Source organism: Nomascus leucogenys, chromosome 1a (assembly GCF_006542625.1).
Source record: "Nomascus leucogenys isolate Asia chromosome 1a, Asia_NLE_v1, whole genome shotgun sequence".
Lineage (NCBI taxonomy): Eukaryota > Metazoa > Chordata > Mammalia > Primates > Hylobatidae > Nomascus > Nomascus leucogenys.
The window spans coordinates 69,527,055-69,551,383 of NC_044381.1; the positions used below are offsets into that span (position 1 = coordinate 69,527,055).

Below are 24,329 nucleotides of genomic sequence, written 5' to 3' on the forward strand. Positions count from 1 at the left end.
GCAATAAAAGCTACAACAAAGTACACAAAGGAATCATCATTGGGCATCAATAATTATTAAAGATGCTGGTGAAAAGAAAAGACAACTTCAGTTTCATAAACACTAAACCAAAAATACATGACCTAGCTAATTATACAATAATTCTTCAAATTAAAAACTTCCTAGCAGGATATTATGTGCCTTTTTATAATTTTAGAAGATGAAGAACAGTTAAAATAGTGATAGAGAAAATGGAGTGCTCAAGTTAGCCATCTCATACTCAAATTATTGTACAGTTCTATTTCTATGTGTTGGCAGTGCATTTTATGTGACAAAGAATGTAGGAGGAGGTTTAAGTCAAATATCTATGTGATCTTTTCACTTATAATTTGCATTTAGTTAAGGAGTGACTATCTTGCCTTTTACCTTTGTGCTGGTGGTTTTTTAAAGAATCAATTTGGTGTACAAATCCTTTTTTTATTTTCGATTTTTTTTTTGAGATGGAGTTTCGCTTTTGTTGCCCAGGCTGTAGTGCAATGGCACTATCTCGGCTCACTGCAACCTCCGCCTCCCGGGTTTAAGCGGTTCTCCTGCCTCAGCCTTCCAAGTAGCTGCGATTACAGGCATGTGCCACCACACCCAGCTAATTTTTGTATTTTTAGTAGAGATAAGGTTTCTCCATGTTGGTCAGGCTGGTCTCGAACTCCCGACTATTTTGCCCAGGCTGGCAAACTCCTTTTAAAAGATATTGAAAGCCATCTGGTTTTTTTTTTTATTTCAAAATATAATAATTAATGGAAGAAATTTTACAGTATTATATACAATTTACTGAGTCAGCTATCAGTTCCTTTTTCTGATTTTTTCTAGTTGCCATTCTTGATATTTTCTAGGTAATCGAAACTGAGTTGTATTTTCAAGTACTCTTAAAATACTTTAAAAAATTTTTAAAGCATTGAGCCGTTTAATTCTTTGCTTAAAGGTGATGGTTGTTTCATTTTCTGTATGGCACCACGTGATTTTAAATTGAACTCTTCATTTATTAGTCATTTGGTTATAAACTCAGCATAGATTGCGCAGAATTTTGAGAGGGGAGAAACTATAGCTTTCCTTTTGGATGCCACTGTCTGGTGGGTAGCATGTTTTGCTTGTTTGTTCTTATGTTAAAGAAGGGCTCTACGTCTAGTCTGGAAAGGGCAGAGCTGGCTCGGACCGCCCCACTGCCTTTCCCAGGACCTTCACTCGTCCTGTCCCACCGCAGCCCCGCCTCCTCCACGCCGGGTGAGCTGTGGCCTAGCAGCATCCGAGGCTCCGCCCCCCCGCCCCCCAGCGTCTGCGCTCTAGCGAAGGGGCGGAGCAGGGCGGTGGCGCGCTGACACCTGGCGGCGGCGGAGGGCGGGCAGAAGGCAAACGTGGGCTGGTATTGGCTGAGGCGACGCGGGTGGAGGGGGCGGGAGGGAGGCGGGGAGACCGTTGTCGGGCTGGTGCCTGTGCTGGATCTTGGGCGGCCTGAGGGGTGCGGAGACTGGGGGAGGGAGACGGCAGCGGCATGGCGGCCGGGTGTAAGACGCCCGACCCTCCTCTTCCCTGTCTTCGCCGCCGCCGCCGCTGGAGTCACTGGGACCCTCTAGTCTGCGTGTGTTAGTTGTAAGCCCGCCGCCTGCCTGTCAGCCCTCCGCTCCGCCGGCCCTCCTTCCTTCCGCCGCCGCAGCCAGCCCGAGGGTCGGCCGGCTGTGTAACACTCTCCCACCCCACCCACCAGCCCGCGAGCCAGCACCATGGAGGACGTGAAGCTGGAGTTCCCTTCCCTTCCACAATGCAAGGAAGACGCCGAGGTGAGTCGCTCCCGTGGCTGCCACGCACAGGCCTCTCCCTGTGGCTCCGGCCAAGGGGCGACCCCAGTCCCCAACCGTCTTAGCCCCCACCTGCGCGGGCTCCCTGCCTCCTGAGGGCGTCCTGGGATCTCTGAGGCCGAGCAGTCGGCTCCAATCCCCACTGAGTTCCTCGTCCTCTCCAGACCCCGTGGAGGGGCAGCGTCTGGTGTACTTACATTTGAGAAGAGGAAAAGCAATCTCTTAGTCCCTAGGTTTGGCATCCAGGACTGACCTGGAGTAAGGTTCCTCTTTTATTGTCAAAGTAACAAGAGAGCGAAGTTGGTTTAGTCTCCTTTTGAGGAATATCTGTGGTGTAAACGACTCACTTGTGGGACACATGGCCCCACATGTGGAATAGACTCGGCGCCTGAAGTTTGGAAGCGCGCCTTCGAAAAGTTTCCCAAAGTTTTTTGTTTGTTTTTAGACAAAGCTATGACCCGCACAATAAAGTGTCTCAAAGCTAGCTCATCTGAATCTGAGAACTCTTAATCAGAGATCTTGACCTTTGGAGGAAAATTAATATTGAAAGTAAAATTCTATATACCTTTTCTCCTGGTTTCCAATTTGTGGCTATTTTTACTCCACCTTAGATCCCTGCCTGCTGTTTCTACTCGGATTTTTCATCTGTTGCTAGTTTAACATTTTACGGCATTGCAGACTACTAAATTAGAATTTTCTGGAGGCTAAATTAACAAGACGAAGATACTTAGCTATACTTTAGTAGGATTAGGAAAGAAAATCTAACATCGCTAGTTAAAAATACCTTTAAAGTAGTTGGGAAAAATAAAGCCCTATTTTTAGGAGACCATTCAATTGATTCCGAATGTTTATTCTATTGAATATCTTCATTTGAGGTTCACTTTATTTTTTTTTTCGAGACGGAGTGTTGCTCTGTCGCCAGAGGCTGGAGTGCAATGTGGCGCGATCTCGGCTCACTGCAACCTCCGCCTTCCGGGTTGAAGGGATTCTCCTGCCTCAGCCTCCTGAGTAGCTGGAACTACAGGCGCGCACCACCACGCCCAGCTAATTTTTGTGTTTTTAGGGGAGACGGGTTTCACCATTTTGGCCAGGGTGGTCTCCATCTCCTGACCTTGTGATCAGCCCGCCTCGGCCTCCCAAAGGGCTGGAATTGCAGGTGTGAGCCACCGCGCCCGGCCTAGGTTCACATTTTTGTTTGGAGGGCTCTCTTGTGGTATTGATGCTTGACAATTACATTTGTTTTAAGAGTAGAGACTTTGTGACTATCACTGTTGCAAAATGGAGTGGCAGTGGTGCGATCTCGGTTCACTGCAGTCTCGAACTCCCATGCTCAAGCCATCCTTACACCTCAGCCTCTCGAGTAATTGGGACCACACTGGGCTAATTTTTATTTTCTTTTTTTGTAGCGATGGGGTTTTTCCTCAGGCTGGTCTCGAACTCTTGGCCTCAAGATCCTCCTGCCTTGTCCTCCCAATGTGTTGGGATTACAGGTGTGAGCCACTGCACCTGGCCCAAGAATATACTCTTGTTTTTTTTCTTTTTTTGAGACAGTTTCAATCTTGTTGCCCCAGGCTGGAGTGCAGTGGCGCTATCTCGGCCCATGGCAGCCTCTGCCTCGGGTCTCGGTTCAAGCAGTTCTCCTGCCTAAGCCTCCGGAGTAGCTGGGATTACAGGCGCGCCCCACCATGCCCAGCTTTTTTTTTTTTTTTTTTTTTTTTTTTTTTGAGACAGAGTCTCGCTCTATAGCCCAGGCTGGAGTGCAGTGGCGGGATCTGGGCTCACTGCAAGCTCTGCCTCCCGGGTTCACGCCATTCTCCCGCCTCAGCCTACCGAGTAGCTGGGACTACAGGCACCCGCTACCACACCGGGCTAATTTTTTTGTATTTTTAGTAGAGACGGGGTTTCACCGTGTTGGCCAGGATGGTCTCAAACTCCTGATCTTGTGATCCGCCTGGCTTGGCCTTCCAAAGTGCAGGGATTACAGGCGTGAGCCACCGCGCCCGGCCAATATACTCTTAGAAAAAAATAGGTTTAGACTAGTTATAAAAATGAATTTATACTTAACATACAATAATGTGAATGAAGAGTATGGTTTTATTTATTTATTTATTTATTTATTGAGACGGAGTTTCACTCTTGTTGCCCCGGCTGGAATGCGGTGGCGCGATGTCCGCTCACTGCAGCCTCCGCCTCCCGGATTCAAAAGATTCTCCTGCCTCAGCCCCCTGAGTAGCTGGGATTACAGGCGCCTGCCACCACGCCCGGCTAATTTTTGTACTTTTAGTAGAGACGGGGTTTCACCATGTTGGCCATGCTGGTCTGGAACGCGAGACCTGAAGTGATCCGCCTGCCTCGGCCTCCCAAAGTCCTGGGATTCCAGGCTTGAGCCACCGCGAAGGAGTATGCTTTCATATCCTCAAAATGATTCAGTAATTTCAGCACTTAACTGCAAGCAACCTTACAAATAATGTAGAGGAGTCCCACATTCCAGGTGAAGAAATTGCACGTTACTGAAAATAAGTGATACGCCAAATTAACAACACAGTAGCACAAGACACAGAAGGACCTTGGCCTCCTAATTCATTGTTCTTTTTAATACACTTCAATTCTTCCCTGCCCTAATCTTAAAAATTCTAGTTTAAAATTTTTCCAGACTTTGCATTTAATCTGTTACTGTGTATATCATTATGTATGCCTTATTCCTGCAAAACTGATAAATTCTTGCAGGGAATATATACCTGTCTTTTCTGTGTGGGACTGTTGAAAACACATTCTTTTTCTATGCTACCAGATGTGTGGGGGTTTTTCCATACCAAGCAGTTTTCCAGCAGGCATGAACTGAATGTCCCATAATTCAATTCTGACACATACGTACCTGAAGTTAGTCAGATCCCACAGGTTAATGGCTCGGTCCCACAAGGCTGTCCCCAACCTCAGATGGTAATCACAAGTAGTAGGTTGTCACCTATACACTCTGACTGTAAATCAGGGTTCCCGTTACTCCCTCGTTGGTTCAGTTAACTTGCTAGAGTGGCTTACAGGACTCAGGGAAGTACATTTACGGGTTTATTATAAAGGATATTACAAAAGATCAGTGAACAGCCAGAAGGAAGAGATGAATAGGGCAAGGTATGGGGGAAGGGGCACACCACCATCCCAGTGTCACCAGTAGAGTCAGGATTGCAAGTTGTCCAGGTTCCTGGCGTTTTGAACAAAGAATTGGACAAAACTCCAAGCAAAGAGAATGAATCAACAAAAGAACAAAAGCAGGGATTTATTGAAAACAAAGTACACTCCACAGTGTGGGAGCCGCCCTAGCAGCACTCCCCCTCCCAACCCCACCCCACCCCCGCCGCTTTACTGAATCTTCTTGGGTCCAAATACCCCCTAGAAGTTTCCCATTGGCCACTCCATGCTCACCTCATGTAAATGAAGAGGTGGCTTGCAATCGGTCTGATTGGTTGCCAGACCCCCCACTCCCATCAGTCCGCTTGGTTGTGGACAGCGACCATTCAGTGGCTAGAGTGAAGTTACAAAGTTGCAAACGAAGATTCCACCCGCAATCAGTCTGATTTGTTGAGGACAGCCGATTTCCCGTCTACTGTGCAGAAAAGGTAGGTCGTTTGCAACAGGAGTAGCCTCTGGTCCTTTTGTTACTTAGGCGTGGAAAGTTAGGGTTTTCCCTTCAAGTTAGTTCTGGGAAGTCGGGGTGAAACAGCCTTAGATTCCCTGTCTCCAGACCTTATTCACCTGCCTCACTAGCACCTCCAGTGTTTTCATCCATAAGCTCAACAAATCTTATTCAACGGTTTTTGTAGAACTTCATCTCCATCCCCTCCCATAGACGTGTGTGTGTGTGTGAGGCTGAGAGTTCAACCCTCTTGTCACATGGTCTTTCTGGTGACTGGCCCCACCCTAAATCACTTCATTAGCATAGTCAGGTTTGATCAAAATAAGTGGCTCATAAATAACCAAAGACACTCCTATTAGAAAATTCCAAGAGTTTTAGGAGGACTGTGACAGGAACTGGAGAGAAAGACCATGTATTTCATATTGTATCAGAAGGACAGAGGTAATGCTTAAAGCTAGTGGATAATGATGCAGGTATTGTCTGCTGAAAGCCAATTCATTCCATGTTTCATAATATTGCATGTTTGGTATCTTTTGGTTGCAAGCAACAAAAACGAACTTAAGAAAAAGAAGTAATTAAATCCGGCCGGGCACGGTGGCTCACACCTGTAATCCCAGCACTTTGGGAGGCCGAGGCAGACGGATCACGAGGTCAGGAGATCATGACCATCCTGGCTAACACGGTAAAACCCCGTCTCTACTAAAAATATACAAAAAAAAAATTAGCCAGGTTTGGTGGCGGGCGCCTGTAGTCCCAGCTACTTGGGAGGCTGAGGCAGGAGAATGGCGTGAACCCGGGAGGCGGAGCTTGCAGTGAGCCGAGATCGCGCCACTGCACTCCAGTCTGGGAGACAGAGCGAGACTCCATCTCAAAAAAAAAAACAAAAAACGTAATTAAATCCAGAAGGGTAGTGATGCAGCTAGTTTCAAGGATTTGACCAAACCTAGGTATTATAAAACTTCAGAACTGCCTTTGTCTCTCATGATTTCTTATCTCTACTTTCTCTCAGAGTCTCTGCTTTCTCTCTGGCTTTTCCAAAATGTGAAGCTTGGCCATCTGGGGTCACACCTTTATGAGCTTGATTATTGAGGAATAAAACTGAACACTTCCAGCTTCTGTGTTTGAAATCTAGAGGAATCGCCCAATTTAGGTCATGTTCCCACACTTTGGATCAGTCACTGTAGCCAGGAAAGGGCAGATACAATGAGGGGCCCAATCTAGGTCCTATCCCTAATTCCTTGGCTAGAGGAGTGAAGTTTATTGTTAGTAGCCCTCCCACCAAAACCGTAGGAACATTTCCACAGGTAGAGGGTACTTTCTGGGCTGATAAAGCTATACATAGGGGCCACATAAATAAACTATTAAATAGGAGCGTATAGTTATTCATAATAAACTGACTAATAAGCACTGTTAATTTTCTAATCTCCAGTGAGTTAATGTAAAGTGTCAAATGGTCTTAAGTAGTTAGAGTGATCACCCAGCATTGTTTCTTTGACGTAGAGAGCACTACCTGGAAAGCCAAATTACAGACCAAATTTAATAAAAACGGATTCAAGCAGAGTTCAGTGAATGCTTTTAATATTAATGTGATCAAGCTATGATAGTTTGATGATTCTGTCACCTCTACAAGAATATTACTTTCACATTTCTTGAAATATTGGTATTTGTATAGGACAGTGCTAACAAAAATTTAGTATAGATCAGTCCGTTTGCGAAAAGATTGTTACTTTTTTTGTTTAAAAGTTTTTCATGAATTTCCATTGTTTTGAAGATGAAGTTTAAACCCTTGACATTTCCAGGGTCCTGTATGGTCTGGCATCTGCATACCTCTCTAACCTCATTATGAGCTACTCTTCTTGCTCCTTTCTCTGTAAGCCCTAGCCATATTTATCTTCTGTCAGTTCCTGGAATGCTTTAATTTCCACCCCCCACCCCCGCCCTCAGGGCCTTTATGTTTGCTATTTTCTCCTGCCTTGGCCGCCAGCACCTTCCTTACCCTCACCTAATTAACTGCTTACCCTTGGGTTAGAACCCACTTCAGGCAACATTTCTTCAGAGAAGCTTTTCCTGTTTGCCAGTTTCTCTAACTCCTTTCCTCATCCTCTAGACTGGTTCAATTCCCCAGGTACTATAGCACTTGGTACTTTAATACTACCTTTGTAACACTTACAATTTTTGGTCATTGTCTATTTTCCATTTAGACTGAACCTTTCATAAGAGAGCTTAGATATTAGGAAGAAGGAGCAGCTGATAGTACCAATTTTTAAGCAAATTGGTTGTAGCTGGGGCTGTTGGTTTTATAATTTAAAAGTTAATGTTTTATCTTCTCTTCTGATAGAAAATGAAATATTTATTTCCATTGCAGTTTAGCAACTTTCCATGTTTCCCTTTCCATTTTTCTTGTGAATCCCGTAGTACAGGATCAAAGATAGGAATTACTTAACACACCTGACTGAGGATTCCTTTTCTAGCTCTTTTATTTAGAATGGTGCTTTTTAACCCTTACTGTAGAGTAAGGAATTTTTTAAAAATACTGATGCCTGGACCCTACCAGCACTTATTGTAGTTTAATTTATCTGAATGAAGCAAGATGATTCTAATGTGCAGTCAGGTTTAAAAATTGCTGGTTTAGAAAATATCTTGAGTACTCTTCTGCCCCTCTAGTCCCTGCCCATCCTCTCTTTTTATTTGAGTGAAACATTTTCTTTTCTCCTTTGGTTTAAGCAAAGATCAAGCTTGGTGTGGGAATTAAAGGAAAAGCACTTTGGAGGGATTTACCTATTTTTTGTAGGAGAGAAACTGCAATACTAACTTTTCTGTTTTGTGGAATGTCCCAGTGCAAGTCTAGTATTCTGATGTTTTTTTTCTTCCCCAAACTGTTGCCCCCCACCTCCAACCTATGTACAATTTGTATTCTATTTTAGTATTGTGTATATAGGATTCGGCACTATCCTCAAACGTATGAACGTATCCCCTGCGGATAAGGGGGGACTACTGTATTTGTAAAAGTTCATATTTCATATTTCAATCCATATAACAATTATTTTATCTAATGGTTACAGTCTATATCCTTCATTGATGTGTTTATTTGAGGGTCTTTGAACATTTTTGTAACTTTTTTTTCTATCCAAATGCAGTTTTATAGATCATTTATATGGGAAGGAAGGAGATAATTCTGAAGGATGTTTTAACATGTGGTACCTTCTAGCTCATGTTGATTGAAAGATTTTCACTTGTGAATTAATTTATCTCAGAATCATGGTGTTATTTTGAGGGTTATTTTGGTTTATCTAGCTTGTCTCGGTTTGGTTAATGTGGTTGAACTGCTTGGCTACTCATAAGGTTTGGGAAATTGATTTCTACAAATTAATTACAGTAGTAGTTTAAAATAGATCATTGGTGGTGATATGGAGATGCCTCCATTAATACCACGGTTTCTAAAATGATAGATTTCAGGAGTAGTGTGAGCAGGCTGAGATTAAGAATTAAGTGTGATAGCGGCAAGACTTGGTTATTAGACACGTGTTCAGACAGATGGATATGTGGTAGAAGAAGACTATGAGCATTCAGACTTAAAATCTTGGTTAGTAGGATCCATGGACAGGCAGGGGTTTTTTTTTGTTTGTTTGTTTTTTAACAGGTTGGAGTGCAGTGGAGCGATCTCGGCTCACTGCAAACTCCACCTCCTGGGTTCACGCCATTCTCCTGCGTCAGCCTCCCGGGTAGCTGGGACTACAGGCTCCTGCCACCATGCCCGGCCAATTTTTTGTATTTTTAGTAGAGACGGGGTGTCACCGTGTTAGCCAGGATGGTCTCGATCTCCTGACTCTGTGATCCGCCTGCCTCGGCCTCCCAAAGTGCTGGGATTACAGGCGTGAGCCACTGCGCCCGGCCGACAGGCAGGTTTAAGATTTGTTCTGTAGGTGGTAATCTGGGTTAGGGCAGCAAAGAAGGTGGATTCTGAGATCAGCATCTGATGATAACACCAGGAGTAGTTCCAAATGAACTTTTCTGTGAGAGAAAGCTTTCTAGGTTTTAAAGGATCCATACCTATTGCAGTAATTACTAATGTTCTCTGAAGAAGGCTTCTTATCTGTCCTGTGACTAGGAATAATTTTTCATTCCCTCCTACTATACAGCTTGCTTTTCTCTCTTATAATATCTTCCATATATATATATATATCTCAAGAGAGTCTTTCATGTTGTATTACATATAACCTTATGGAAAGCTCAAAATTTCTTTGAAGCCTCTTGTTTTGCTAAAAGGTTCAGGTAAATTTTGCATTCTATCCCATATGTGCCTGTCTGTTTTAATATAAAAATTGTTTAAATTAGTAACCAGTGAAAATACTGTTTCTCCCTAAAGAATTTTTTTGATAAAATTGATACTTCAGTGGTTTTGAGTGTCTTTTGGCATATTGCCAAACGAAGGTGTTGAGGAAATGCCACTCCAAAATATGACACCTTGGTATATTGATTACTTTAAGTTGGAAACACTTGCAAAGTAGCAAATGCAAAGAAAGACTTTCTCTGAACTCCTGTTACCTACCTAAGGACAGATCCTCCAAAAGAAGCTCAATTTGCTCCTAGGGAGTTTGATCAACCAGAGAAGATTATCTCTTATCACTGAAGAGGAGAGTAAAAGTCAGCACTACACCCAGACAAACTGTCACAAAGTATCATCTATTATTATTCTAAGGGCCCATTTATCTTTCTCCAGAATTATTCTTCTAAAATGCCTATATACCCCTACCCCCATCCTATATAAAGGGTATATAAGCTCCTAAATATCACTGTTTTGTTCTTTTTTGTATACACTTTTCTTTCCTGTGATACCCCCATGCACATAATAAATTTGTATACCTTTTCTCCTTTTAGTTTATTTCATAGACTGGTTTTAAATGTCACTGATTTTTTTTGTTTATTTGTTTTTGGTATATACTTTTTAAAAATATCACTGGTTTTTTTTTTTTTTTTTTTGGTATTCACTTTTCTTTCCTGTGATACTCCCATACACATAATAAATTTGTATACCTTTTCTCCATTTAGTTTATTTCATAGACTGTTATCGAATCCTAACGGTAGAGGGAAAGCCTTCCTTCCCTTACACAAGTATTTCCCAGAATATATGTACACCATTCCTTGATATTTGTTGCCCTGTTTTTTTTTCTTTAATTACACAAAATTTAGTGATTTCACTTTAGATAAATTCAAAAGTACACATTTCTTTAATTGATTTTCTTCTTTCTCACAGCTCTGACAAGTTGCTTCAGGAAGATAAGGCTGGCTGTTAGACTACTTGAGAATCTTTTAAAAAGAAAAAAATCAATAGCATTTAGTGCAGTAGATCTCTGAAATGCATCTATTTTCTGCTTATTCTATGTCAGACACTGTGCTTATCATTAGGGGTACCATGACTAAAAAGAGTCTTTGGCCTAAAGTCTTTAAAAACTGTTTTCTTTTTCCTTTCTTTTTTTTTTTTTTCTTGAGATAGGGTCTGTCTCTGTTGCCCAGGCTGGAGTGCAATGGCACCATCATGACTCACTGCAGCCTCAACCTCCCAAGCCCGAGTGATCTTCCTGCCTCAGCCTCCCAAGTAGCTAGGACCTCAGTCATGCACCACCACCACACCTGGCTAATTTTTTAGTTTTTGTAGAGATGAGGTCTCCCTATGTTGGCCCAGGCTGGTCTTGAACTTGGGCTCAAGCCATCCTCCTGCCCCAGCCTTCCAAAGGGCTGGGATTACAGGTGTGAGCTACCATACCTAGCTAAAAAACTCATATATAAAAAGATTACCATAACGTATTGGTAAGTTAGAGAATCTAGGCTGGGCGCGGTGGCTCTTGCCTGTAATCCCAGCACTTTGGGAGGCCGAGGCAGGTGGATCACGAGGTCAGGAGTTCAAGACCAGCCTTGCCAAGATGGTGAAACCCCATCTCTACTAAAAATACAAAAATTAGCCAGGTTTGGTGGTGGGCGCTTGTAATCCCAGCTACTCGGGAGGCTGAGGCAGATAATTGCTTGAACCTGGGAAGTGGAGATTGCAGTGAGCCAAGATCATGCCACTGCATTGCACTCCAGCCTGGGCAACAGAGCGAGACTCCGTCTCAAAAAAAAAAAAAAAAAAAAAAAAGAAAGTATCTGGTAAACAATTATGTTTCCCTCATTGCTGGCTTAGAAATTACATGCTTTATTTCTATTCTGTTAAATATCCATAAATTAATCATTATTTTATGCAGCCAATATTTGTTTAATTGTAACTATATGTTTGCCATAAAGTTCATTCTTACATTGAAAGACTGTATAGTGTATTGATTAAGAGAATGAACTCTGGATTCAGACTATCTGGATCCAAAATCAAGTTACTTAGGTTCTCTATGACTAAAATAGACAATGATAGTATCCTTTCTTCAAAGAACATCTTAACTTTTTTTCTTTAAAGATATTTTTCTGAGCGTATATTCTTAATTAACAGTTATTTTTGTCCTGCCACTTTGTATGAATTATTCGTGTCCTCTGGCTTCTATTCATGCAATTGAGAAGTCAGTGTCCATCTGATTGTCCTTCTTTTGTATGTAATCTGTCTTTTGTCTAGTTGATCAATAAAGATAAAATTTATATAGTGTAATGTACAAATAGTAAGTGTGCAATTCATTGAGTTTTGATAAACATACACTAATGTAATCCGCCCCATCAAGATACACGAACATTCTATTAGCATAGAAGGTTACATCTATTTCCAGGCATTTCCTCTCCCATTCCACAATAGGAAACCGGATTTCTATCAACATAGATTGGTTTTCCTTGCTCTTGAACTTGATACAAGTGGAATCATGCAAATGGACTCTTTTGTGTGTGGCTTTCTTCACTGAGCATAGTGTCAATGAAATTCATCCATGTTGTTGTGTTTATGAGTACTTCATAGACTTATCCCTGAGTACTATTCCTTTGTATGAAGAGACCATAGACATTTGAGTTCTTTGAGACTACAATAAATAAAGCTGCTATAAATATTCATGTACAAGTCTTTGTGTGGATATATGTTTTTATATATATATATATGTGGATATATGTTTATATATATATATATATATTTTTTTTTTTTTTGGTAAAGCCCAGGAGTGGAATGGCTAGATATTATAATAGGGTAGGTGTATGTTTACCATTTCATTTTACATTCCCACCAGCAATGTATGAGAGTCCCAGTTGCTCCACATCATCACCAGCATTTGGTGTTGTCAATTTTTTTTTACTTTAACCATTCTAATGGTATGTAATGATATCTTTTGATTTTACTTTTGAGTTTCATGTGTGTGTGTGTGTGTGTGTGTGTGTGTGTGAGAGAGAGAGAGAGAGAGAGAGAGAGATGGAGTCTCACTCTGTCACTCAGGCTGGAGTGTAGTGGTGCAATCTCGGCTCACTGCAATTTCCACCTCCCAGATTCAAGCAACTCTCCTGCCTCAGCCTCCCGAGTAGCTGGGACTACAGGCATGCCACCTCCATGCCTGGCTAATTTTTATATTTTTAGTAGAGACAGGGTTTCACCATGTTGCCCAAGCTGGTCTCAAACTTCTGGGCTCAAGTGATCCACTTACCTCTGTCTGCCAGAGTGCTTGATAATTTACAGGCATAAGCCACCGCACCTGGCCTATTCACTGATCTTTAATTTCAATTATACTTCTTATTTCTACATATTCTGTGTTTTTAAAAATCAATTTCTTAGTCTTTGGTCATATTTTGATACTGTAATTTCTTTAAATTTTTTATATTTTTCGTTATTGCTTATAATATCTGCAGTTTTGTAAGTGTAACTCAGTTGTTTCTGCTTCCTGTGGTGGCTCATTTCCTGTTTTTAAATTAGTTTTTGATTGTGAGCTTGTTGGGACTTTATCTGTGTGAATTATTTCTGATCTAGGTTTAAGGTGTGTTTTTCTAGAGAATATGCATTTGCTTCTTCCAGGAATCCAGGGATGCAATCTACCCAGGACCACTTACATTAAATTCTCACTTGGTCTCACAAAAGTAATTGAATTCCAACCCCAAACTTGAGTGGATGCCAGATTGTGATTAGGAAGACCCCACTCCACCACTACCAATACCTACCCAGAGCCAAAGCTAGGAAAGACAAGAGTATACTCACTTCTGTGGGATGAGTTGAGTTTTTGTTTTTTTTTTTTTCCTTCCCTAGTTTATCTTTCACTGAGGATGTTGCCTTTGGGAGTTCTAGCTTTTTGGTCTTGATCTGAGTTCGACTTTGAGCAGATCATAGACTTTGTCTTAGTTTACAAATACATTTCCACTTAAAATAAGGCCATAGTGAAGATGTAGAACAACTAGAAGTCCCATACATTGCTGGTGGGAGTGTACAGTGGTTTTGGAAAACTTTTGGCAGTATCTAGTAAAGCCAAACATAGGCCTACCCTGTGTCAAAAGACAAAATTACAACAAATTTAGCTTAAAAATCTAACTGGCTTTTATTAGTGGTTCATGAATCAGGCAATGTGTCATCAAAAGATTTAGAAAAGGCATTTCAGTGTGCTGAGCAGAGGAAGTTGGATTTATAGGCAAAATCTAGCTAAATAAAGCAGAAATGAAACAAAAAGTGGATTGGTCGTTTCAAAGTTAGTTTCTTTAGAGTGTTATAACACAGGGGACTTCCTTATGCTGGCTCGGGATAACTGGCCTCCTTCTGATTGATTGCTATGAATCTTTTGTTTTTTTTTTTTTTTTTGAGATGGAGTTTCACTGTTGTTGCCCAGGCTGGAGTGCAATGCCACGATCTCAGCTCACTGCAACCTCTGCTTCCAGGTTCAAGTGATTCTCCTGCCTCCGCCTCCCAAGTAGCTGGGATTACAGGCTCCCGCCACCATGCCCGGCTAATTTTTGTATTTTTAGTAGAGACAGAGTTTCACCATGTTGGCCAGGCTGGTCTCAAACTCCTGACCTCAGGTGATCCACCTGCCTCAGCCTCCCAAAGTGCTGGGATTACAGGTGTGAGCCACAGCGCCCGGCTTATTTTTTTAAACTGTCATTACTCGGGTTTTATAGTCTACTACTATATTGCTGAGAATAGTTTTCAAGATTAAAAACAAAAATGTTTTCTGTTTCTCTTAGTTAAAAAAAAACCTGTCTCTCATTGTAGGTTTATTATTCTCTCTTTTCATTATAGATGTATACCATTTCTACCTACTGTGTTAAAAATACTTTTCTGGGCCGGGGGCAGTGGCTCACTCCCGAAATCCTAGCACTTTGGGAGCCCGAGGCGGGCAGATCACGAGGTCAGGAGATCGAGACCATCTTGGCTAACACGGTGAAACCCCGTCTGTACTAAAAGCACACAAAAAAATTCTGGCCTGGTGGTGGGCGCCTGTAGTCCCAGCTACTTGGGAGGCTGAGGCAGGAGAATGGCGTGAACCCAGGAGATGGAGCTTGCATTGAGCCAAGATCCTGCCACTGCACCTCAGCCTGGACGACAGTGCAAGACTCAGTCTCAAAAAAAAAAAAAAAAAAAAAAAAACTTTTCTGACTTGGAGAATCTGGGTGAAGGGTAAATGGAATTCCTTGTACTATTTTTGCAGCTTTTCTATAATCCTAAAATTATTTCAAAATGGTTAAAAAAATATTTTCCAGACTACTTCAGAAAACTAATTACTAGTAATAATTCTGAGTTTTAAGCAACCAACTTAGAAACTTTTGGAATGCAATCAACCCACTGACAAATGAGGACTATCTATACTATAATTTTTTTTTTTTAGAGTCTCAGTCTGTCACCCACGCTGGAGTGGTGGGGTGATCTCAGCTCATTGCAACCTCTGCCTCCCAGGCTCAAGCGATCTTCCCACCTCAGCCTCCTGTGTAGATGGGATTACAGGCAGGCTCCACCATGCCCAACTAATTTTTTGTGTGTTTTTAATAGAGAAGGGGTTTCACCCTGTTTCCCAGGCTGGTCTCAAACTCCCGAGCTCAAGCAATCTGCCTTGCCTCGGCATCCCAAAGTGCTGAGATAACAGGCATGAGCCACAGAGCCTGGCCTTTTAGTCTATTTCGATTCTTCATTTCAATTCACTATAATTACTTTTCTCTTTTTCTAACTTTTAAGATATTTTTTATCTTTTACCATTGACATTTTGTGTTGTTTTACAACTACTTTATATTGGTCTGCATTCCAAAGACAAAATGAAGTCTCTTATGTTTTGTGATATGTGTTAAAATAATTGAGCTAGACAAGAATGTTAGGCCCAAGTGAGATGAAAGAAAGGCTCTTTGATAAGCATTTGGCATTTTAGATCAGAGATGGCAAGTACGTATGACATAGCATTCTTCTTTTATCCATTTCAGATATTATTTGTTGATCAGGTACTCTTCTTCCTGTCTTGGACCACACAATGTTTTAGGTATCTACTGTCAGTTGATTAGAGTTGGCATGAGAAACAAAAAAAATCTATTGACATCTCTGACTTAGAAGATCAGTTTTGGGAGAATCTTCTGGAATATGTATTCTAAAGTTTAATGAGCAATTTCATCCATTATATGAAGTAACATAATAATTCTGGAAGCCTAGTTATTTAAAGAATGCCTTAAGCTTTGTTTCTTGTCACTTCAATTTTCAGATGTTTGTGAAACCAAGTCTGCTATTTTAATAAAATGTTCTTAAAGTATAATATACCTTTAAAAAATCTACGTACTTGTATGTCACATCTTCAGCCTTTAATTGGGTGACTTTTTAAATGTTACCTACTTTTATTCTTATGTTTTCCTTCCCTTTTAAAGGAGTGGACCTACCCTATGAGACGAGAGATGCAGGTATGGCAACCTTTTCTTTGTTCAAACCAACCCGTGTTATTATTATAATAAGAACCTTAGTTTATAGGATTTGAGACCTGCTGATTCATGATCTGTAGGTTCATCATTATGTATTTTAAATAATGAATTATTTTAAATATTTAAGGTTAATCTTGGATCTTAAAAAGATGGGAAATTAGATTAGAAAGAGGAACGTAGTAATAGGTGTATGTGCTTAATGAGTCACTTTCTCTTGGTTTTTTTTTTTGAAACAGAGTTTCACTCTTGTTGCCCAGGCTGGAGTGCAATGGCACGATCTCGGCTTACCGCATCCTCCGCCACCTGGGTTCAAGCGATTTTCCTGCCTCAGCCTCCTGAGTACCTGGGATTACAGGCATGCGGCACCACGCCCGGCTAATTTTGTATTTTAGTAGAAACGGGGTTTCTCCATGTTGGTCAGGCTGGTCTCACACTCCTGACCTCAGGTGATCCACCGACCGCAGATGATCCACCCACCTCGGCCTCCCAAAGTGCTGGGATTACAGGCATGAGCCACCGCGCCTGGCCAATGAGTCACTTTCTTTTTCCTCACATGAAAAATTGGATACTTTCCTTGTATTCCTTTTGAAAGCAGTTTGCTTTCTCTGTCTAGATAAGTTAGGGAGAGTTGACTGTACAACAAATAAGCATTGTTCATTTTGTGTCTGATTTTTAATCAACTTCCATAATTAAGTCTTTTAGAAGATCAAATTGAATACTTTCAGTTTGGAATGAATTAAATGATAGCTAACCCTCATAGCAGTTCATTTTCTTTTGCATTTCATACCATTTACCGTCAAGTCTGTTTGCCCCAGGATTAAGCAGTATCTTGTTCTTGGGAATCTCATGACTTCTAAAAATCTGTTACTTTTCTCTCTTAATGAAAATTCACTTTGAAAAAATATGTGAGTACCTTTGAGGCATTTTACTTGGTGCTATGAGGAATGCAAAGATAACTAAATGTAATTTCTGCCCACAAAAGCCTGGTGGGAGAAATCAGTTTTATATACAAATAATTATTACTTATAGAACTCAACTATAAAGTTACTGTTAGTATCTAGGGTGTGATATATCCAGACTGAAAGCTTTCTATATTGAATTTACATAGAATAAATTTGAATTCAGCATCTGGAAGGTACATATTTAAATTGTTGAAATTTTGTCAACTGGCAAATATTTGAATTTGGGATTTTTATGTTACAGTAATAATTTGCTTCTGTTAACTATAGATAATAGTTTTAGGTCGGGCACAGGAGTTCACGTCTGTAATTCCAGCCGTTTGGGAGGCTGAGGCAGAAGGATCGCTTGAGCCCAGGAGTTCCTTATCAGCCTGGGCAACATAGTGAGACTTCGTCACTATTTTTTAAAGAAAAAAAAAAAAAGATTAAAAAAGTAGATAATAGTTCCAATCTTGTTGTATCTTGTGCTGCTTTTGATTTGGCCAAATAAGGTTTGTCTTATTTATATAGTCTTATAGATTTAAACTGCTGATGGTAAATACCTCAAATTTTTTTTTTTCTAGGAAATTTTACCTGGATTGTTCTTAGGCCCATATTCATCTGCTATGAAAAGCAAGGTATGAACTTTGTTAGATTCATCAAGAGAGACTTTTATTAACCAACTTTTCTTGGGTAAGTTTTTTAGTAGTAAAGAGTTTTATTTTAGGGAGCATCCACAAATACTGTCTGTTAACAGTAATTGTCACGCTGGAGTACCTTCCTCTTTCCCTATTTTACTAGACCAGTAGTTCTCAAGTGTTTCACCACAAATCACAGAGTTTTTGTTTATTCCTCATGAAATTTGTATGTTTGAAAAATTTACCAAATAACTGACCTTTAATAACTTATTTACTTTCTAAAATACTAGACATCTGTAATTGCTAATCATAGCTTCAGAACAATATGAGATATAGTTAAAGCCCTAAATAAGGAATTTCGATGTTTAGTTAAACCTTCCTTATCAAGGGTAAGACTGTGTGTGTTAATTGAAAGTGATTCACCTTAGTTCTGTTTTGCCAGCCAGACTTCAGAGAGCTGGTTGGTATCCCTGATCTGAAATTTGAAACGTTTTGAGCACCAGTATGTCACTCGAAGGAAATCCTCATTGGAGTATTTCAGATTTCGGATTTTTGGATTAGGGATGCTCAGTTATAAGTATAATGCAAATAGGCAAAACAAACAAATCCAAACTCTGAAATATTTCCGGTCCCCGGCATTTTAGATAAGGGATATTCAATCTGTATAGATATTCTACATAGTCAAACTTTAATAGACTTAGTTGCAGTTAAAATAGGTAGATCTCATTTTAATTAATATAGCAATGTTCTTGCCACTTCTAAAAGATTCAGTGCTACTAATTCTCTGAGTTACAACGTGGAACATATCACAGATGTCTTTCCCCAATACTTTGCCTGTTCAGAAGTCAGTATACTTAAATTGTGTTTGATATCTCCGTAATTTAATTTGATGTTCTTAGGAATTTAACCGGTTTTAAAAGGTCATTAATTTTGAAACTGGAAGGTTTTTTTGACGGTTGAGACATGGCTAAGAGTACACCTGGTCATCTTGATTTTTGCTTAGTTGGAAAGATAGGGAGTTAGTAAAAACAAGTACTAGGGAAAGGATAGGGCAGGTAACTATAGACATAGCTGTAATTTATTTTGTAAAAGACAGATGTAAACAAGGTTATTGTCCTTATAATTTGCTATTCACCAAGTACTAGTCTTCCAGATGGTTTTAATTTACATTTTTAAAATTCCTACTGTACTTTATAAATATACATACAGTATTTATCACATTAAATTAAAGTATTTGTTTAAAGGTCTGTCTCCTCAATGGGAGGCTGAGGCAGGCGGATTACATGAGGCCAGGAGTTCAAGACCAGCCTGGCCAACATGGCAAAACCGTGTCTCTACTAAAAATACAAAAATTAGCTGGTTATGGTGGTACACATCTGTAATCCCAGCTACTCGTGAGGCCGAGGCATGAGAATTGCTTGAACCTGGGAGGTAGAAGTTGCAGTGAGCCAACATAACCACCACTGTACTCCAGCCTGGTTGATGGAGTGAGACTTTGTCTCAAAACGAAACAAAAACACACACACAAAAAGGTCTAGTTCTTCAAAACTTCTTTTCTTGAAATGTCACCATGGTCTTATTAGACAGGAAAAGCCTCTATGGCAGTTTATTTCCCACCCTAGGTAACCATAATATAGCCCATATTTCTTTTCATACAATTATCTAAAAACAACAACAAAAAATAATAATGGAGATAAACCTAAATGGATAAACTCCTTTTTAAACACTCATTTATTGTTATTATTTTGTGGGAGAGGAGTGGGGTCTCGCTCTGTTACCCAGGCTGGAGTACGGTGGCGCACTCTTATAGCTCACTGTAACCTCAAACTCCTGGGCTCAAGCTGTCTTCCCGCCTTAGGCTCCCAAGTAGCCAGGACTACAGGCACACACCACCACGCCTGGCTTAATTCTCAAAGTTTTTGTAGAGGTGGAGTCTGGCTGTGTTGCCCAGGCTAGTCTCAAATTCCTGGCTTGAAGTGATCCTCCTACCTTGGCCTCCCAAAGCACTGGGATTACAGGCATGACCCCCGTGCCTGGCCACATTTACTTAAGTATATCTTTTTATTAAATTCAAATACAGTTTAAAAGGGAAAAATTTAGGGCCTTTGTAACTAGTAAACTATTTGTAAAGTTTTTCTACTGTTTTTAAATGTGAGGTAAGGTCATAATTTGCTTTATATTAGGTTGGTGCAAAAGTAATTGCAGATCTGCCTTTGAAAAGTACAAAATCTATTCGCTGTTACGTTAGGGCTCTATTTTGATAGTTTATTTTTACTTAGTAGTAGTCTAATGGGCCTTCAAAACTTGTTTAAGCATACTTATACATAATTATGTGCATCGTCTTGTACTTTCTCACATTCATAAAGTAGATAAGAAAACTTCATAGACATCAAGTGTAAACAAAGGACTTAATGTTGAATTTGTTGTGGCAATTGGCACAAATCTCAATATAGAACACTGGTTAATTATTAATCTTACCAAATGCTTATCTCACTTTCCCTTACTCAGGTTACACTCAAGAAATACAAAGATAATTGAATTCTAATCTATGCTGACATAAAACTTGCTGCAGAAATTAACACTTAAAACTTGCAAATTATATTGTCTTAGCTCAGGCTGCTCAAACAAAATACCATAGACAGGGTGGCTTAAACAACAGACGATTATTTCTCTGAGTTCTGGAGGCTGGAAAGTCCACAGTCATGGTCCCGCTCTGGTGAGGACCCTCTTGCTGGCTTGCAGATCCCTCCCTTCTTGCTGTATCCTCACACGGCCAAGAGAACGAGTTCTTGCCTCTTCTTACAAAGGTACAATCCTGTCACGGAGGTTTCTACTCTCATGACCTCAATCTAAAACTGATTATCTCCCAGAGACTCCACCATCACATCTTGGGGGTAAGGATTTCAACATATGAATTTGAGGTGATGCAAACATTTAGTTCATAACACATATAAATTATTTTTTTTTACTTTGCTCATGAATTATTAGTGCTACTGTTTTGTACTATTTAAAATGCAGAAAATGGGAATTAAATATATAGGATTTAAAACTGAATGTGTCGGGAAATTCAAGGTTATCTGATTCTCATGCCATCGTGACTTGTTCATTTATTGAACAGGTAATTATTGGACAACTTACCTAGTTATACATACTTGATACTTAAGTGAATTGTATTATATATTTTACACATACTGTGTATCAGTGAACAAGTAATCTCTTCTGTCATGGAACTTAATGCTCTAGGTAATAAAAAACATCTATAAACTCAAACCTTATCACTAGCAAATGAAAACTTATTATTTGGTAATTTCTAGAATTGTCATGTTAAATTGCTTTAAGTATGGAGCCAAAAGCACTACAGGTTGAGTATCCCTAATCTGAAAAATCTGAAATGCTCCAAAGTGAAACTTTTTGAGTGTCAGCATGACAGCACAAGTGAATTCCACACCTGACCCCATGTAATGGGTCACTGTCAAAATTTTGTTTCACGCACCAAATGACTGTATGAAATTACGTTCAGAATATATGTATATGGTGTGTGTGAAACATAAATGAATTTTGTGTTTAAACTTGGATCCCATCCCCAAGACATCTCAGTATGTATATGCAAATATTTCAAAATTTGAAATCTGAAACACTTTTGGTCCTGTCTTGGGACCAGCATTTTAGATAAGGGATACTCAACCTGTATTGAATATAATATGTCATTGAAGTTGCCATTTTTAACTTCAGGAAAATTTTTAAATGGTGAAAGGTTAATTAGATTCTGTGAAGTATGTAAATTAATTCTGACTCTTAAAGTATACCAGGAGAGGCAAGGAGTTGTCTAGAGATTTGGGTTCCAGTACTGCTGTTAACTAGGTCAGTGATGTCCAAGTATTTGGTAATGTAACTGTTTTATGTCTTAGTAGTCCTCTCTGAAGAATAAAGATTGCAGTCAATATATATAACTACCATTTATTAAACACTTGCTGTGTGTCCCAGGTGCTATGCCAAACATCTTACATAAAGGTTCCATTAAGCTCTAAAATTATAGGTATGAAATATCCCTGTTAACCTTTTGAAGACATTAGTGTATTAATCTTGAATCATTGAAATATCTTGCTGCCCACTTCAGGTATATTATAAAATTAGCTTTAATCCCCCGGACTTAAGCAGAGATGTGGGTTCTGTGTATTTTCAAACATCTGTGTTATATAGTAAGATGATGTTTGATATTTTAAAATATTTATCTTTCCTGTCCTCCCCCTGCTTTTTTTTTTACAGCTACCTATACTACAGAAACATGGAATAACCCATATAATATGCATACGACAAAATATTGAAGCAAACTTTATTAAACCAAACTTTCAGCAGTTATTTAGGTAAGAATTATTGCTATGATTTGTAAAACACTTAATGAAGTTTCATTTCAGGTTTTGTACCATCAGTTGTTTCTGTACATATCTAGTTTGTAAAGATGGGTCATATAGAACATAGTTTTTTAAAATAAATTTTACTTAAAATACTTAAATAATTTATGCCCATGATGCAGAATTCTAAAGGTTCAAAAGAGTGTATGTTGTCAAGAAGTTTCTGGGAAAGTAAAAATAAAAAAGAATTTAAAAATAATGTATACTGAAAAATAGGTTTTAGTGCACATTATTTTATCTCTTGAGGGATAAAGGAATTGAGTATCTAGGGGATAGGTATAGGGAAACAGCATCTACTGTTACCTCTTTATTGGGTAGTTTTCAAGTGTTAGGTTAAATTTATGAGTATAGTCTTATAGATAAACTTTTGTTTTTTTACATTGGCTTTCTTTTTTACTTTATATTTTTTGGAGATTGGTTTATATCAGTATGTATATCAAACTGCTTATTCATTTTAAGTTGCATTGTAATCCATTGTGTGGCTATACTAAAATTTATTCAATTAGTCTGTTAGACATTTAGATTGTTTCTGGCCTTATACTAATATGTATAGCATATAGTGACTATCATTGTACATATTACTCAATTTATATGTGAGCATATTGATAAGGCAAGTTTGTAGAATTGCTGGATATAAGAGTATGAACATTTTAAATTTTGATAGATGTTGCAGATTGTTTTCCAGTGCGTTGTATCAGTTTACGTTCCCACTATCAAGTATGTGAGAGTGACTCTTCCCTTGGTATCTCTCCAAGATGGAATTATGAAACATTTTTAATTTCTCAAAGTCTAATGGAGTAAAAATGGTATCTCATTTGATGTTCTTATTTATCTTGTAAGTTCGGTTGAGCATGTAATGGTTCTTAATGTTCTTTATTTTAACTTCATTTTTAAAATAGAGTATATTACACATGGTACAAAAGTGAAAGGGTATGTAAACATATATAATGAAAGTAACTCTACTTTTTCTCCTCTCAACCCGAGCCACCTTGCTCCTATCCTGGGAGGCAGCTTCTTCCTTCAATATCTATGTAAAAGTATATATGTTAAAAATATCTTAGGCCAGTGCGGTGGCTCACGCCTGTAATCCCAGCATTTTGGGAGGCTGAGGAGGGCAGATCACCTGAGGTCAGGAGTTCAAGACCAGCCTGGCCAACATGGCAAAACCCCATCTCTACTAAAACAAAAATTACCTGAGTGTGGTGGCATACGCCTGTAATCCCAGCAACTCAGGAGACTGAGGCAGGAGAATTGCTTGAACCCGGGAGGCAGAGGTTACAGTGAGCTGAGATCACGCCACTGCACTCCAGCCTGGGCGACACAGCAAGACACCGTCTCAAAAAACAAAACAAAAAAAATGGCGCAGTGGCTTACGCCTATAATCCCAGTACTTTGGGAGGCCGAGGAGGGTGGATCACAAGGTCAAGAGAGTGAAACTTTCCTGGCCAACACAGTGAGACCCTGTCTCTACTAAAAATACAAAAATTTTCTGGGCATGGTGGCGCGTGCATGTAGTCCCAGCTACTCAGGAGGCTGAGGCAGGAGAATCACTTGAATGTGGGAGGCAGAGGTTTCAGTGAGCCGAGATTGCCCCGCTGCACTCCAGCCTGGCGACAGAGCAACACTCTGTCTCAAAAAAAAAAAAAAAAAATTAATGCTCTGCTTTATTTTTAAAATGAAACCAAACTATAAATATCTGTAAATACAAGATACATACTCTAAAATACATTGTGTGAACATAGAATACTATGTAACCATGAAAAAGAATGAAATATATGTATGTGTTTGGATTTGGGATGATCTCCAAGATAATGCATTACATGAACAAAGCAGGGTGTGGAACAATGTATATATTCGCAGTGTGTTGAGTAAATATATATATACTACATTCAGTATATTTATTCTTATATATGCATAGAAAATTTCCAGACCAACAGGCTAGAAACTTCATAGTGATTGCTTCTAAGATGGAAAATTCAGGGCCTGTGATGGTAGGGACGTATTTTTCTTTCGTTTTTTTTGTTTTTTTGGTTTTTTTTGGTTTTTTTTTTTGAGGTGGA

The 24,329-nt window shown here is 39.6% G+C and overlaps 1 protein-coding gene across 3 annotated transcripts in view; it reads left to right on the plus strand.

The window, feature by feature from the left end:
* Nucleotides 1-1,353: 1,353 nt before the first annotated feature.
* Nucleotides 1,354-24,329, plus strand: part of STYX (serine/threonine/tyrosine interacting protein) — a 60,203-nt gene continuing 37,227 nt past the window's right edge. For 2 of the 3 annotated variants that reach the window (XR_004029645.1, XM_030810605.1), the window contains exons 1-4: nucleotides 1,444-1,811; nucleotides 16,231-16,263; nucleotides 17,804-17,857; nucleotides 22,124-22,221. Coding sequence is in view for 2 of the 3 variants with exons in the window: in XM_030810605.1 (XP_030666465.1) it covers nucleotides 1,755-1,811; nucleotides 16,231-16,263; nucleotides 17,804-17,857; nucleotides 22,124-22,221 (242 nt within the window). In the remaining variant the exon portion in view is untranslated. Of the gene's footprint in view, nucleotides 1,397-1,443; nucleotides 1,812-16,230; nucleotides 16,264-17,803; nucleotides 17,858-22,123; nucleotides 22,222-24,329 lie in introns of those variants that run through there. The other variant, XM_030810598.1, reaches the window with a different exon arrangement.